A 13,990-nucleotide genomic window follows, 5' to 3' on the forward strand; every position below is an offset into this window, starting at 1 on the left:
ACGTCACAATCAACTGACATCTGCTCAAGTGAATAATTCTAGTGTAAGAACGTTCTCTGCGAATACGGAGCCTGATGTCCAGGCTACTGGCGGTCAAAAGAAAAAAAAGGAGCACATTATACAGGCAAACGGATGTAAAGGAAAATGCCATCACTGTTCATTAGTTGCCGCCATTTGTAATGACTTTACCAAAAGCATCGCGGCATTGCTCTGCTCTCCCTCGCGTAGCTTCGCAGTGACCACAAGAGATGTTTACCACTTTTCAGAAGTTTTTATTCGAAAGTTCTCACTCAGCGTCTTCAAATCGCCACTTACACTACGGCGATGCAGAATTCAACGTTGATCGACAAGTGTAAGATTCTATAATACACCTCGTATAAAAACAGCGCTGTACAGCTTTGCACGCCGGATACAGGGGCTTGAAGATAGTCTTCATCACGCTAACAAATAAACTAAGATAGCGAGCCATTGTACAGGTCGATGCGCGCTCACAAGTGACCTAAACCACAGATCAGGCACCTTCGCCAGTGTCTTTCAATGCTTTTGCCAATTATAACAGTGCATCCAGTGTTCAAGTCAGCGGGAAAAGCCGCAGCCTAAGGTTGCCGGCATAACTCGAAGTGCATATCATGTATAGGAGTGCAAAATACTATTCACAGGTACAGATGACGGCACCTCATGCCCAGGCGCTGATTGCCCTAAGTAGCCCCGACTGATCCTTGTTAAACTCAATCGGACATAACGAACTATACATGTATATATAAAACTTGCATGCATCAAATGTTTTATGGCGCAGGTCAAACTTTTGAATTCTTCTGCTTTCGAGCCTTATGCTTGCTTTTCAGTTGAGCACACCCTTTCCTTTTCGTTGTTTCTTTATATACATAAAACTATTATCAGCTGAACGTGAAGGAGTTCATCTTAGGAACACGTACTACATAGTAGTACATACTGCCTTCCGGCAGGTGATACAAGAAGTCAGCGGCACGGCTCTGTCAGTGCAATATCAAGCAGACGTTTTTGGTGGCGCTCCGAGCCCTCACCTGGCGTCACAACAAATTCTAGTAACGAACAAAAGAGATGAAGGGACTGCGCATTCGGCTGTTTCACTCTTCCTGGCTACCACGTGACAAGAGCAGCGTTTTCTGCTCGTCTTTCACAACTGCGTCCTGCCTCGGCCTACGAGAGTGTTGCTTTGTTCGCTGTCCTCTTCCTTGTCGTCTGCTAGCACTTACATGGTTTGTACTGCGCAACACACAAGACTGGGCACCAGATGACAATCACGGGGAGGGTCACCGACTGGGTGAGTGCTTGTGTTGTGCTTTAAGAACGCACACTTCTGTTAACCTTGAAAGACCGAACAGTCCAGCAGAAAAATCACGTAACACGGCTGGGTCACTTGGTCAATCTCGGCGACCCCGCTCAAAGCCGACTACAACTTGACATATATTGCCGAGCATCGTTCTCACATAAAGTTCGCGCTGCACAGCCATTTGCGCAGGTTGTCACTTGGTTCAGGCCCAACACAATAAGAGGCACTTTCAAGAGTTTGATAATAAGCATATGTGACGTCAGTACGGGCAACTCCAACGCCCTTCGAGGGCTACACGTTAGACTTTCAGTGTGTCGAAGCTGCTGGCCGTATTCGCCGACTAGCGGCCACTGAAAAAGCAACAACCGACGGTCTATAGGTGGGAGTCCTAGAATAAGGACAAGTTTCGCGACACCCGAACAAGATGTCAAGGTCTCAAGAACACTGCTCGCGCTCAGCCCTCCAGCGTAGCTCCGTGGTCCCGTGAACGTCACGCCGTAGGACCGAGCACGCTGTCATTTATCAGGCATTTCCGCACTTTGCACAGTCACGTCCTGCCAAGCGTAGACAGGCTACGGAGCCGTAGTCGCTGGACTGCGCACAAGTCTTTGTTCAGGTTCACGGCGGCGTTCGCACGGCACACACTCGGTATCTGTCGGTGCCAAGTAACCGGAATGTTTCTTTCGTTGTAGAAGTAAGTGCCTGTAACGTCTTTTCGTTCGCTTCAGGCCGGCCCACGCAACGTGTAGTCCGATGAACTTCCCCACCGTCTTGGGAGGATCGTCCGCCACCGGTTTAGCCTGCGTGGAATGCGAGAGGGGAACGTAACCGTGAGGGCTTGCAATGCAATTGTAGTGGCGCTGTGTACGATGAACAGCGATCTGTATTGTCTCTGTATTGTCTGAACGAGAGCTTTTTATCCAAGAATTCTAGTTCAGAGTGCAAACGCGGGATTACAGAGCTTGCTAGGTCAATTTTGAGTAGCGAATGAGGCGCACGGTGCAACCGCCATAATGTTGTACAGCTGGCACAGTGTAAGAAGCTGCTTGTTATCGCTGCCAAATTATTTCCGCCACCGACTGTGGCCACTTTGAATGGGACCAAAATGTGGCGTTCGGGACGCCGCGTCATGTCTCAGCTGTACGGCATCGTTGATAAAATATAGAGCGGCTTCTTTCATTGTTTCTTGTGAACCATCTGCGTTGCATGCTAGCCGCACCGTGTTTTGGAATACTTGAGTATTTCACATCCTTGACTAATTCTTTCTATCATATATAACAAAAATACATATTCATAAACATTAGACTATAGGAGATGACCTGGTGGGGATGTTGGAAGCTTGTGCTTTCAGCTACTCCGTTTCACCATTACATGAGCGTAAACGCTATGACTAATGAGAATTATGCGAACGAATGAAAATTAACATGAAAAAAAAAAAACAAGACATGGTGGATGACGTAATGTCACACGCAGTCATGATAACGGCGGCACGCATCATCGAGCCGAGATATCAACGCGTTCGAACTGGGCCACCGGTTCGTGCAGTCGTCTGCGACAACTCTATTTTTTTGGTCATATCGTTACGATCAGGGTGCACTGCACAGCCCGTTGTCATTCCCTTGTCATAAATCACGACGTCTCGGTGGTACCGCGCAAGTCTCGGTGGTACCGCGCAACGACTCAGTGGTACCGCGCAAGACTCATTGCTGACTGGCCCGACCCATCCGCATTTATATACACGCTGCAAACGGGTTGGGCTACGTCAACCTAACCCATGCAGTCGGGCTGACGCAGCCCGACTCGACGGTCATTGAGTCCGACTGGCTAGCGTCTACAAGAACTCGACAAGCCGATTTCAGCCCGACCAGCCGACTCGACCCGGTTCTGTCGGGTTCATATAAACAACCAGGTAGTCACACAAACAAAGGTCACTGGTCAGCAGATCGCGTTGCGGCTTTTACAGCTTCCTGCAAGTGCTCCCGACGCCAGTCACTTGGACTACGACGGAAATGAGATAACGCTCTGAACAACAGACCAATGGATGCACACCTGTTTCATGACATGCTTGAACTTGATAAGGCCTTGCTCGAACCACAGCAGTGTTGGAACGCATATTTCGTGGGCGTTCACGGCCATACACGGAATGCACAGTCATAGTAACTTTGCAGAACGTTGAAACTCTTGCTTAATATATGCTTCCTCAGCTCGCTAGGCTAATGTATTCTGACGATGCTGTCAGTATGGAAAGCTTTAGCGTGCGATGCCTCTATAATCGCGGGACTGACCGCCACGTGATGTTTGCTGTACGTACCCTTGATCAAGTTCGGAGGTGATCTCCTCGAGCGTCTTGTGCTTGGTCTCCGGAACGCACAGGAATATGAACACCAACGACAGCATGCACACGCCGGAGTACATTAGCAGCGTGTCACCGATGCCCAGGATGTCTGTAACAAAAAGAAAAGAAAGTGCGGTTTAACGTTCTCAGTTTCGTTGCTGGCGGGTGGCTCAAAATTTTGCCAGCTGGATACCATGATATACATCCATTCGGCATACATTTATGATAAGTCTGAGACGTACAGACCTACACATGCCTTTCGTTAGTATCAATTAAGGTCTGCTTTATTGGTTCAATGGGTGTACGGCGTTCCACGAGGTCGAGGATTCTATTGCTGCCTGTAACAGAAACACTGTGGTAGAGGTGGTATGCAAAAAAAAAAAAAAAAAAGAAAGCGCTCGTGTTCTGTGCATCAGGTGCACGTTAAAGAACCTAAGGTGGTCAAATTTCATTCGGCGCCATCCACTACAGCGTCCCCTATATAAGCTATAAGCCATTGCGCAGGGTTGGGATGTCCCTACTTTCGTTGCTGCAGGTGTACGGGTGGCTAGGCCTAGTCAAGCAACTGTACAGCCTTTATACGAGTCCCCGAAGGCATATTTATTGTAAATCCTATTATACTTTCGCTCTTTCGACATTGAAAGGCAGACATATTGCGTGCACATGTAAGCCGATTGGACGACAGAGCGTTCACGGAAGTAAAAAAAGATACTATTGGACCGCACTGTCAAATAATTGACACCCTTAAACGCGAATGAGGATAAAAATGGTATTTGGAAGCGCAAAAAAAAAAAAAAAACCCACGGACACGAGGAGAAACGAAGACGAAGAAGCGCTTGTCTTCGTTTTCCTTCCTTCTCGTGTCCGTGTTTTTTTTTTTGCGCTTCTAAATACCATTCCATGATGACAGACGAACAAGCCCACATCGCCACCCTCGAGGATAAAAAAATTGGTCTATGAAATTGGTCTATGAATCACACTCTTAAACCATAAGATGGTGTAAGCGTGTGAGTCATAGACCGATTCACACCCTTATTCACTTTGGGTAAATTATTCTACAGCGCATAGCTTCGACCGCCATCCGCTCGGCGGGCCACGAGAGCGCTGCTATACACTTTTTGACGTCAGCTGAACTCTGCGACCGGCCTCCGATTGCGCGCTGAACGCTGTTATGTGAACGCGCGCGCGTCACTTGTTCTTTGCTCTATTGCGATAGCAATTACATGGACACTCCAGGCACATTTCTGGCGTCGGCGTCGCCGTAAGGTTCCGCATGAAATCCGAGGGCGATAAAATCGTCGCCGCGCGCGTTATGGTAGATGTGCGAGTGAAAGCGTGCGAGGGTGAGCCGTTGATCGTGGCTTAATCTCACGCATGCGAAGGAGGAAAGAGTGGAGGAAGCGCACTGTCTTCCGTCCCGCGCAAGGCCCCGAGGGGGGGGGGGGGGGGGTAAGCGCGTTTTACTCTGGGCGGCCCGGGCGGCCGCGCGCGCACGCCCCTGCCGCTGTATCTTGAAAGCCATCGGCGAGGGGGCCAGAGTTCACCGTGCGCTGTGTTTTCACGGCTTAGTTCGCGTCGATGAGAGAGGCAGCGCGAAGGTCAATTCGCGCGCGCGGCGACCGCGCTTCCTCACTGCTGAGTTTTTTCTTTCTTCTGCGTTTGCTCCCCCCCCCCCCCCTTTTCTTCTCACTTCACTTTCTTCAGTGCAGGGTAAGAAACCAGGTGTGGCGTGGTTAACCTCCCTGGCTTTCCTTTTCTTTCTGTATCTCTTGTAAATCACCCTTGAATAAGTGAATGAATGAAGAAAAAGAAATAAGTCGTACACTTTGATTCTCACATTTGTGAGCTAAGTGCTGGCTAACACAGTCGGTTTGTATATAGATCTTACACACGTACATAAATACCCAAGGATGTGTACGGGTGTGTTCCTCTTACCCAGCACGGTGAGGAAGGAGGCCGACACAACCACGTTGGCCGCCCAGTTTGCAGAGGTGGCCACAGCTATGGCTCGGCCCCTGACAGCCGCTGGGAAGATTTCGCTGAGGATCAGCCAGGTCGCTGCGCGGAACGAGAGGCAGTATTGTAGAAGTTTTCTATACGCTGGGCTGTATAGTTATTTCCACGAGACTTATGGCGGTATAAATTGACTGGGAAAACGAGGACTCCACACTGGTTTGTGGCGTGTGTCCGTTCCCTCTGTAAATGTTTCAACAAGGCTTTTCTGTCAACATGGATTTCTGTCAGCTGGTTCAACATGACCTTTGATGGTATAAACAACGCAAAAAAAAAAAAGAGACTATTAACAAAAAGACAACTCCGCAGCGCTTTGTGATGTGTGGTATTTTATCCAGTCTGTTTTTCTGAGTTGCTTGTCGTGAGCGGCAGGAATATAGAGGTTCAAAGCAGCAGCGATTCCAGCGACCTTCCAGTGCCCGAACATATTTACAGTGACATATGTAACGGTCCCTTAAGTGACAAGTATATGTCCGGAGTCATAAAGGAGTCAATGCACGGAAATGTCGCAGGGCAGTGCATGTACGTTTGCATCTTTGCACACAGTGACTGGCTCTGCAATATGACCGGCGCGCCGCAATAGCCAGTGGGGCCCTGGAAGAAGGGCTCCACCCACAGTAACCAAGCACGATCTTTATTTCAATAAAGTTGTTTCTCTCTCTCTCTCTCAAAGTGAAATCAAGACCACCGCTGGTCTATAGAAATAAGAATAACAATTGTCTCGGATTCAAGCACCCCCCCCCCCCCCCCAGCCCCCCATCCCCCCAAAAGGAAAAAAAAAAGATACCAGTTGTTTGGCCACTCAGTTCAAGATATTTTCAATGGTTTTCCAACGTATTTGTATTGCCGCGTCATTTTTTTTTGCTGTAACTTAACGCCGTAGATATTGTTATTCTTTTAAACAGCGGAGCTGTTTAAGCCCGCCGTAAGTCCGTAACGCGTCGGAAAAAAACACTGCTGAGCGATGAGTCACCTGGCTTGCCTAGCAACCACCTCGCGGAGCGGCGTGTGCTTCGCTTCTTCTCTGTGCCGTGCACATGTTGCCTTGACATGGAACGTTAAGGAGAGGAAAGGAGAGCATAGCGCGCGGCGCGCGCTATGCTCGGGAGAGAGAAAGAGAAAATGAGAGAGAGAGAAAGAAATTGTAGCAGCACCAACGAGGCAACGCGCAGAAGCTACTGCCAACGCCGTCCGCGTTTTCCCGTTTCCCCGCGTTCGCGCCGCACGCGCGCGGTGTCTGTAACTGCAGCAAGGCGCCTCTGGCGGCGGCTCGACAGGTTTCGACCAGCCACGCCCCGGCAAGTGTGGAGGCGCAGCTTGACCGTGACTTCACCGGGGAGAAAAAACTCGGAGCCGCCGCGGACTGCGGCAGAACTGTCGTTGACTCTGTGGCGAGTACATGTAGCCTTGACATGGGACGACCAAAGAAGATCCGGACACCCGAAGAAGCCGCCGCTCAACTTGAAGCGCGTCGCGCGGCCAAGCGAGAATCTGTGCGTCGGTGGCGAGCCCATCCAGAATACCGTGCCCAGCAGCACTTAGCATATCCTAGCAAAATTTAGCCAAGCCTAGTGAAACCTGGAAGAAGCTAGGTCGATCACCAGCTGCGCTGTTTACTCCGGCCTTGCACCACTAGTGCGAGCTGCCCACGCTTTTTTTTTTCTTTTTTTTACAGAACACTAAGTTCGGAACTAAGTGAGGTACTTTTAGAGATAAAATAAAACATATTTCTCTGTGAAAGTGAGCGTTTTCCGAACAAAGCAAGCTTCATGCATGTGTCCCATTATATCACACGGTCTTATAGTGTTCGGGCGTATAAGGCGGACGTACGAGTTATACGTGTGGAGTCTCATGTGGGAATATGTGTGGAATAGAGGGCGAGAGTGATCTGATTAGTGAGATCTGTATTTCGTGTTCTTGAGGCAATAAATATGCTATTACATTCCGGAATAAGTCGCGGGAATTTCTAGAAATTATTGCACTGGATTTGTATATTGACACAAGTGTAAATCGCCCGCGGAACAATTTATTCGCGCTATGTAGAGCATTCCAAAATTGATAAGTCCTCTGGTAAATGGAGTCATGCATTTACAGAATACACAATACAGAATTTACAGAATAAGCTTCGTGGCTTAATTTCTTTGCGTGCGTGCGTGCGGCCTGTTTTCGTGTTTGAGCAGGCATGCGTGTGAAACTGTGTGCGCATGCGTATCTGTGCGTGCTTACTGTGTGAGCGTGTGCGCGCGAAGATAGCGAGGGAAATAAAGGCTTTCATCTCTTTGTCGCTGTGTTTTTCTGCGCCTCTGTTGTTCCGCGAGCCGCGTTCCACTCGTCACCCAAACAAACTCGGCAAACCTAACGTGTCGAAAGCGCTTAGTTGCAGGCGAGAAGGTGCTCTAACAAGAAAGACTCACTCGTGCCAAAGCCGACTCCGTAGGCGAACACGTAGGTCATGAGAGCGGCCAGCGTGAGCGCCCTCTGGATGGCCGAGCCCTTAGGTACACCCACACACTGATACTCTTCCGCCGCCGCTGCGCCGATAGAGGAGCGGCTACCGTCACGCTTCTCTGTCGCTTCGGGCAGACGCTCCTCGCCGCTAGGGGCTCCGTACGACGGCGTCGACATTTCCGTTTGCACGACGCCGCGCAGCTGCACCGCGGCTGCCGACGGACCTTCTCGCACGTAGGAAAGCTTTCCTCCTCGACCGTCGTCCGACGGGTAGAAGTTTCCCAGAGAGTACGAAGCGATCGTCGGCGCCGTCTTCGATCCCGTCGAGTTCGCGAGCAGTTCGATGAGCAACCCTCTGACGGCGCTGTCGTCTCCGACGGCTTGGCGCTGAATCACGAGCGTCTTGTTCTCCCGAGTTCCTTCGTCTGTTCGCGGTGGTTCCGAACTCGCCTTCGAAGCGCCTCCGGCGCGGTTGAAACCCCACGACGGCGAAGGTTCCGCTACTCCGCGAGGACTGCCTGGAACGCGTTCGGGGCTGTAACTGACGTCCATGAGTCCATCCCCGCTCGAGGCCTGGTCGGGCATCGGAAGACTCGAAGGCCCTGACGCTGCCGCTTGCGAGCTTGACGAAGACACTAGATCGGCCGAGTCCAAGGGAAAAGCAGTACGCTGTGCACCGTTCTCCCTTCTGTACCGCCGGTTCAGAGAGGGCACGTCGGGATTCCTGAACTACCATCGGCGGAGCCTCAGTCGTTGCCGCGGAGTCGTAGTCAGCGGGAGTCACGTGGGAGTATTGAGTGACGGAGTCGTTGAAGAGGGCAGGTCCGTCACGGCAGCGTAGCGGGATAGCATGGCCCCCGCCGCCGTAGGAGTACTTGGCGAGGATCCCCAGGGCGAAGATGCTGACCGCCATGAGAAGCGTCCCGGACAAGAGACAGATGCGACGGCCCAGGCGGTCCAGAACCAGCAGGGCGAAGATGGCTGAGCCAACCTGCGTGGTGATTGGAAGCCGGGGGCAATCTGATCGCACTGCGACAACAGCGTGGCCTTGTGCAGTTAAACCTCGATTTTAACGAAATCCGATTTAGCGAAATTTTTTTTTACTTAACAAAGTGTTCTCGATTCTCCGACACATATTCACAATGCCTGAGACGTTGAAAAAGGCGGAGGCAACGAAGTGAACTTACCACCTCGCTCAGCTTAAGAAGCTTATTTTATTCGGGAGGGGAAGGGCGAGGCGGAGGGGTTACCTGGAGATATTAAGTTCAATGCCTTGAGCTGGGAGATGTACTCAATGGACTCGCAGTCTCCGATAAGTGCCCCTCATATGTTCACAACAAATAAATCTATTTTCTTTTTGTCTTGAATAAATATCTTATTCTTATAAGCGTTCTAAGTGTTTTCGGTTTAACGCAGATAACGAAGTAATCTTCTTGTCCCACCGAATTTGCTAAATCGAGGTGTATATAGCTTAAGGCTTTAACAACAGTAAACTTGGGGAACGTCGTGCTCTTGATGTTCTATTTATATTTTCTCAGAAATACATTTTTGTCGTTTCGTTGTGCACTCACTTTATGCGGTGAATCCTTGATGGCCATTTCTTTTGCTTATTTCTTGTTTCTGTATGTTCATTACTTTTGTTTCAATCTCTATTTTTACCTGGCGCATCGTCAAGTCTGCGGTACACAATACTTCACCAACGAAGCAAGATGTGATTCGTGGCCGCGAGGCCAGAGCTCTTGTAGAATCAGCCAGGGTGATGTTCAAGTCATTCACCATACTCCATGGAATTGTTAAATTAAATCAGCTTAAACGTTCGCGCCATCGCGAAGCAAGCCTTCGTTTGACGACAGTCCTCACGTCGATTTTTTCTTTGCATCCTCAAGTATCTTGTGCTGGTAATCGATTGATTGGTAAAACCCACTGATCTCTAGTGGTAAAACCTCTTGATAATTTTGGCAGTTTGTAATCAGCCGAGTTTCGCGCAAGCGCTGGCAGTAAATGAGAGACTGGCTCACAACTTTTTGCAGTATAGTCAATGAGAACGGAGTTCTCCAGCGTGAATGGAGTTTTCACTGGACCTACCTTGACCACCCCTAGTCCCACGGAAGCCAGGGTGGCAGCCACGTTGGAGCAGAATCCTAGGTGCTGGAGGAGAGTTGGGGCGTAGTAGGTGACGTTTGTTTGACCGGTGCACTGCGAGCAAACGTATGCAAACGAGCTTTAAAAAAGTTGTTAGCCCTATAATCAATGGACGCGTTACAATGACAACAATCTGAGCCGACATGACGTAATAATTCCTTTCCCTCTATACTATTTCGTTTCTCGTCTCCCAGCGTTCAAGACCGGCCAATTCTGGTGATAACGTATGCGAAGGAGCGGCTGACTATACTGACTGACTAATTACCAGTACAACAAACGTCTTCGGTTCGGTGGTTTGCATACGCGACCGACGGCTATTAGCCCGGAACAACGCATTGGCGAGTCAATTAGCCCATCCGAAAGAAGGCAAGGGCGGGAATCGCGCGGCTGGCTAAAGTAGTGCGAGCGCTAGGAATGGACGCTTTTGGGACGTGCGGGTGGAGTCGGCCCGAGGGAGGACGACACAAGGCGGGTGCTCTGCATTCGGAACTATAGCGTGGCGACGTGAACGGGAGACGTTATGAGGGACGACGACGACACGCAAGGAGATATATGGGAGAGAGGAGCTGATAGAAGACAGGAGCTGGACGAAAACTCGTCTGCACAGGTAGGGTATTAGAAAAAAATTAAACAATATTAGGATCACGAGGGCTTTTGGTCACAGACCCCGTCAAAAGTTGACTGACGTTTCGGAAGCCCGTACTGGGTTCCTTGTTCACGAGGCTAAGGGACTGTTGACGCTCGAGCCGCTCATCGCCGCAAGCCGCTCCGCACGCGTGCGGTCGTGCGAGAAATTGCACATGTCGGACAACTGGCGCACAAATTTCGGCTTACACTGTGGACACCGAGTAAAGTGGACACAGTGTAAACCAAAATTGGCGCACAAGTGTTCAATATGAGCAGATTTTCGCACGACCGCACGCGTGCGGGTGTGGTGCGGTGATGGGCGGCTCGAGTGTCAACAGTTCCTGACCAGCAAAATGATAGATACGTACCTGCTGTAGGACGACGAGACCAACGCCGACGAGCATCCTTCCTCTCAATCCCGGTGCGAAGAGGTCGCGGTAACGGTAATTCTGAGCAGATAAACATAACCCTTCACCGTGAGTCAAAACTTCCAAAGCGTCCTTGATAAAAACAAAGCAAGCAAACAAACAACGTGTTGCCTTGTTTGCAAGTGACAGATGCTTGTTCGCATTTGCGTTGACATATAGGGTCTACAAGGGCACACGCGGTACTTACTCCCACCTCATTTTGCGTGGAATAGACGTATCCACGAATTTATCTTTTTCACCAGTTTTCACAGCGAAACTTATAAGAGGAGTTTGGCAACCGCTTTGCGTCAGGTGGATAATTAAGGCAGGCTTGCGACAGCTTGCTCTTTTTATCAACGGCCAGCAGTGCAACCAGCGTCGGAGTGCCAATGTTTGTTGTGAAACGTAATTATCAACGATCAAAGTTTACCTTCCACATACCTCACTCGAACAGATATCTTCATCGCGGATTATTATTTTTTTCTTTATGTTCTTGCCAAGAAGTCATTTCTTTAATTGAAATGACGCATAGCAGAGGTTGGCGCCTTTATGGCCGCACCGGCTATTTTTACAGTATTTCTCCCGTCGCCTTTCATCAGCTAGGAGTTTGTACGGCTGCGTACTGCGGTAAAAGCTGACGACTTGCTCGTAGTAATGCCGCAATGCAGTCCACGTGGCCGAGGCGGCCGCATGACCATAGCCTCGGTGATGGATAATCACGAAAAACAGACTAGCAAACATACCCCTTTACAGCACTTTCTAGTGGCCTGAGAACTAGTTAATACCGGTGCGCTCTCATTTGTACCGTACATGTTTTAGTTACTCAGATTGGATAAAATCTGAAGCTTTCTTTATTGCGATTTCTTTACATGCGGCCGATTGCCGAACTATAAGTCACAGTTATGAGCCGAACTAACTGAAAATCATATCCCCTGTCATATCATCTGCCACCGCTCTAATAATATTTCATATCATCGTCACTATTTTGTCTAGGTTTAAATCTTTCGACTGTGCCCTGCCTTATATGATACCTCGAAGGTCATATTGGAGCTACAGAAAGCTGTAATCAATAAAGCAAAAGGCTAAGGCATCCGTGCGCCTGGGATACGTACGCCTGATATCTTAGGTTATATCATCCCAATTATGTCTTACGCATTAAAGTTAAGGACACTGACCATAACGTTATTCCTGATCTAATTAATTTGCCACAACTCTCGAAATTTGTAGACTCGTGTCTAGTGTTCTTATCTTATTCGCTAGGAATGACATTGCGTCAGCCAACAGAGAACATATTCGTAATTCATCAGGGCATGAATCTGTACAGGGGACTTCGTTTGATTCCAAAGCACGTTTCACGTACCCGAAGCTTTCTTTTATTGATAATTCGGCATCACGACTGGTTAACTAGTCTTCGCCACGTGGCTGTTTTGTTGACTGTTAAAAAACACCAACGCTATATCCTGCGCGAACGTTTTTACAGGTAACATACGAATAGCGATCACAGTGTTTTCGAATGATAATAAATAAAAGTTCCGGCTCTACTGATGCCAATTATCATCAGGGAATTCGATTACACTAAACCGAACCCTTATGCCTGGCACCTACTTTGGAAATAGAAGTGACTTCATCTAACCAAGATATTAAAAAAAACGAATGCATCGTTTCTTTTTTTTTGTGCAGCGTGAAAAACATTCCTTTGCACCTTAAGCTATCTAATTATGCACAACGTTCCCTGCCTAAGTCCACTTTTTACTTCATCAGGAAAAGGTCGTTCTTCTCTCTCTCTTTCTTTTTTCTTTTTTCCTTTCTTTCTTTTCCCTTTCTTTCTTTTATCTTTCTTTTTTTCTTTCTTTCTTTTTCACTGTGGGTTACTTTGCAAGCTTACGTCAATGCAATAACACTTCCAAAACAGACGTTTGGCTCTTTCTCCAATACAAACTTCTGCGCTTTCGTGAGAATCGTGCAGATATGGGTAACAAAAAACGAAGCAAACACCAACCTGTTCTTCCATCAAGGACTTCTGCATGCGACCCAATTCCTGGGAAGCCGCGTTCTCCCCGTGGATGACGGTGAGCGCCTTTCGGGCCTGTACCAACGAGTTAATGCACAAACAAGAAAAATTACACAAGTGAGCAGACGGAAATTTTGATAGAAACATTTGGGTGTATTTCCAACTTATTGCGGAAGATGAAAACGAGGCTCTTTTTTTATCAGGAGTCTCCAAGCCGGTGAACATGTCAGTCAGCTTGTTTTGCCTCCTTTAAAAATGGCGGTACTGGAGAGGAACTCGCGTCAAGTTGTTCTTTTCTTTGTATTCTCTTTTTACCCCTGTTGATTTAGGACATTTGCCAGATATTCCATGATGGCTCAAAAAGACAAACTTCGTAAAAAGAGCAAAGCCGACGAAAAGAAGTGAATTTACGTATACCACAATCGGACCGATATGTCGCAAATTCTGTTCACGATGTACTTTCTAGCTGCTGACAACAGGGACTCGTGGGGTAAGTGAATAATACAAGTCATGCCCTTCCACACTCTGATACGCCCAAGGAGGAACGCAAAAGGCCTGTCCTACGTACACAAGCTGTCGCACTGTATCGGCAGTGTTGGCGGCATATGCGTACATTGTATAGCATTTCTTTCTGCACCACGCAAGCTATATAGGGTTTATCAGCACAGCGCAGGGGGCCCGCAGTAGCTTGAGAT

General features: G+C 48.7%; 1 protein-coding gene across 1 annotated transcript in view; it reads right to left on the minus strand.

Annotated features, from left to right (window-relative positions):
* Window positions 1-300: 300 nt before the first annotated feature.
* Window positions 301-13,990, minus strand: part of LOC119431653 (solute carrier family 2, facilitated glucose transporter member 12-like) — a 35,620-nt gene continuing 21,930 nt past the window's right edge. Inside the window, exons 7-14 of the mRNA XM_037699130.2 lie at window positions 13,284-13,370; window positions 11,246-11,326; window positions 10,194-10,304; window positions 8,911-9,099; window positions 8,075-8,249; window positions 5,583-5,705; window positions 3,624-3,756; window positions 301-2,112 (exon numbers count right to left, since the gene is read on the minus strand). Of these exons, the coding sequence (XP_037555058.1) occupies window positions 2,037-2,112; window positions 3,624-3,756; window positions 5,583-5,705; window positions 8,075-8,249; window positions 8,911-9,099; window positions 10,194-10,304; window positions 11,246-11,326; window positions 13,284-13,370 (975 nt within the window). The 3' untranslated portion in view covers window positions 301-2,036. The remainder of the gene's footprint in view (window positions 2,113-3,623; window positions 3,757-5,582; window positions 5,706-8,074; window positions 8,250-8,910; window positions 9,100-10,193; window positions 10,305-11,245; window positions 11,327-13,283; window positions 13,371-13,990) is intronic.

This window comes from Dermacentor silvarum, chromosome 10 (assembly GCF_013339745.2).
Source record: "Dermacentor silvarum isolate Dsil-2018 chromosome 10, BIME_Dsil_1.4, whole genome shotgun sequence".
In the NCBI taxonomy this organism is placed as follows: domain Eukaryota; kingdom Metazoa; phylum Arthropoda; class Arachnida; order Ixodida; family Ixodidae; genus Dermacentor; species Dermacentor silvarum.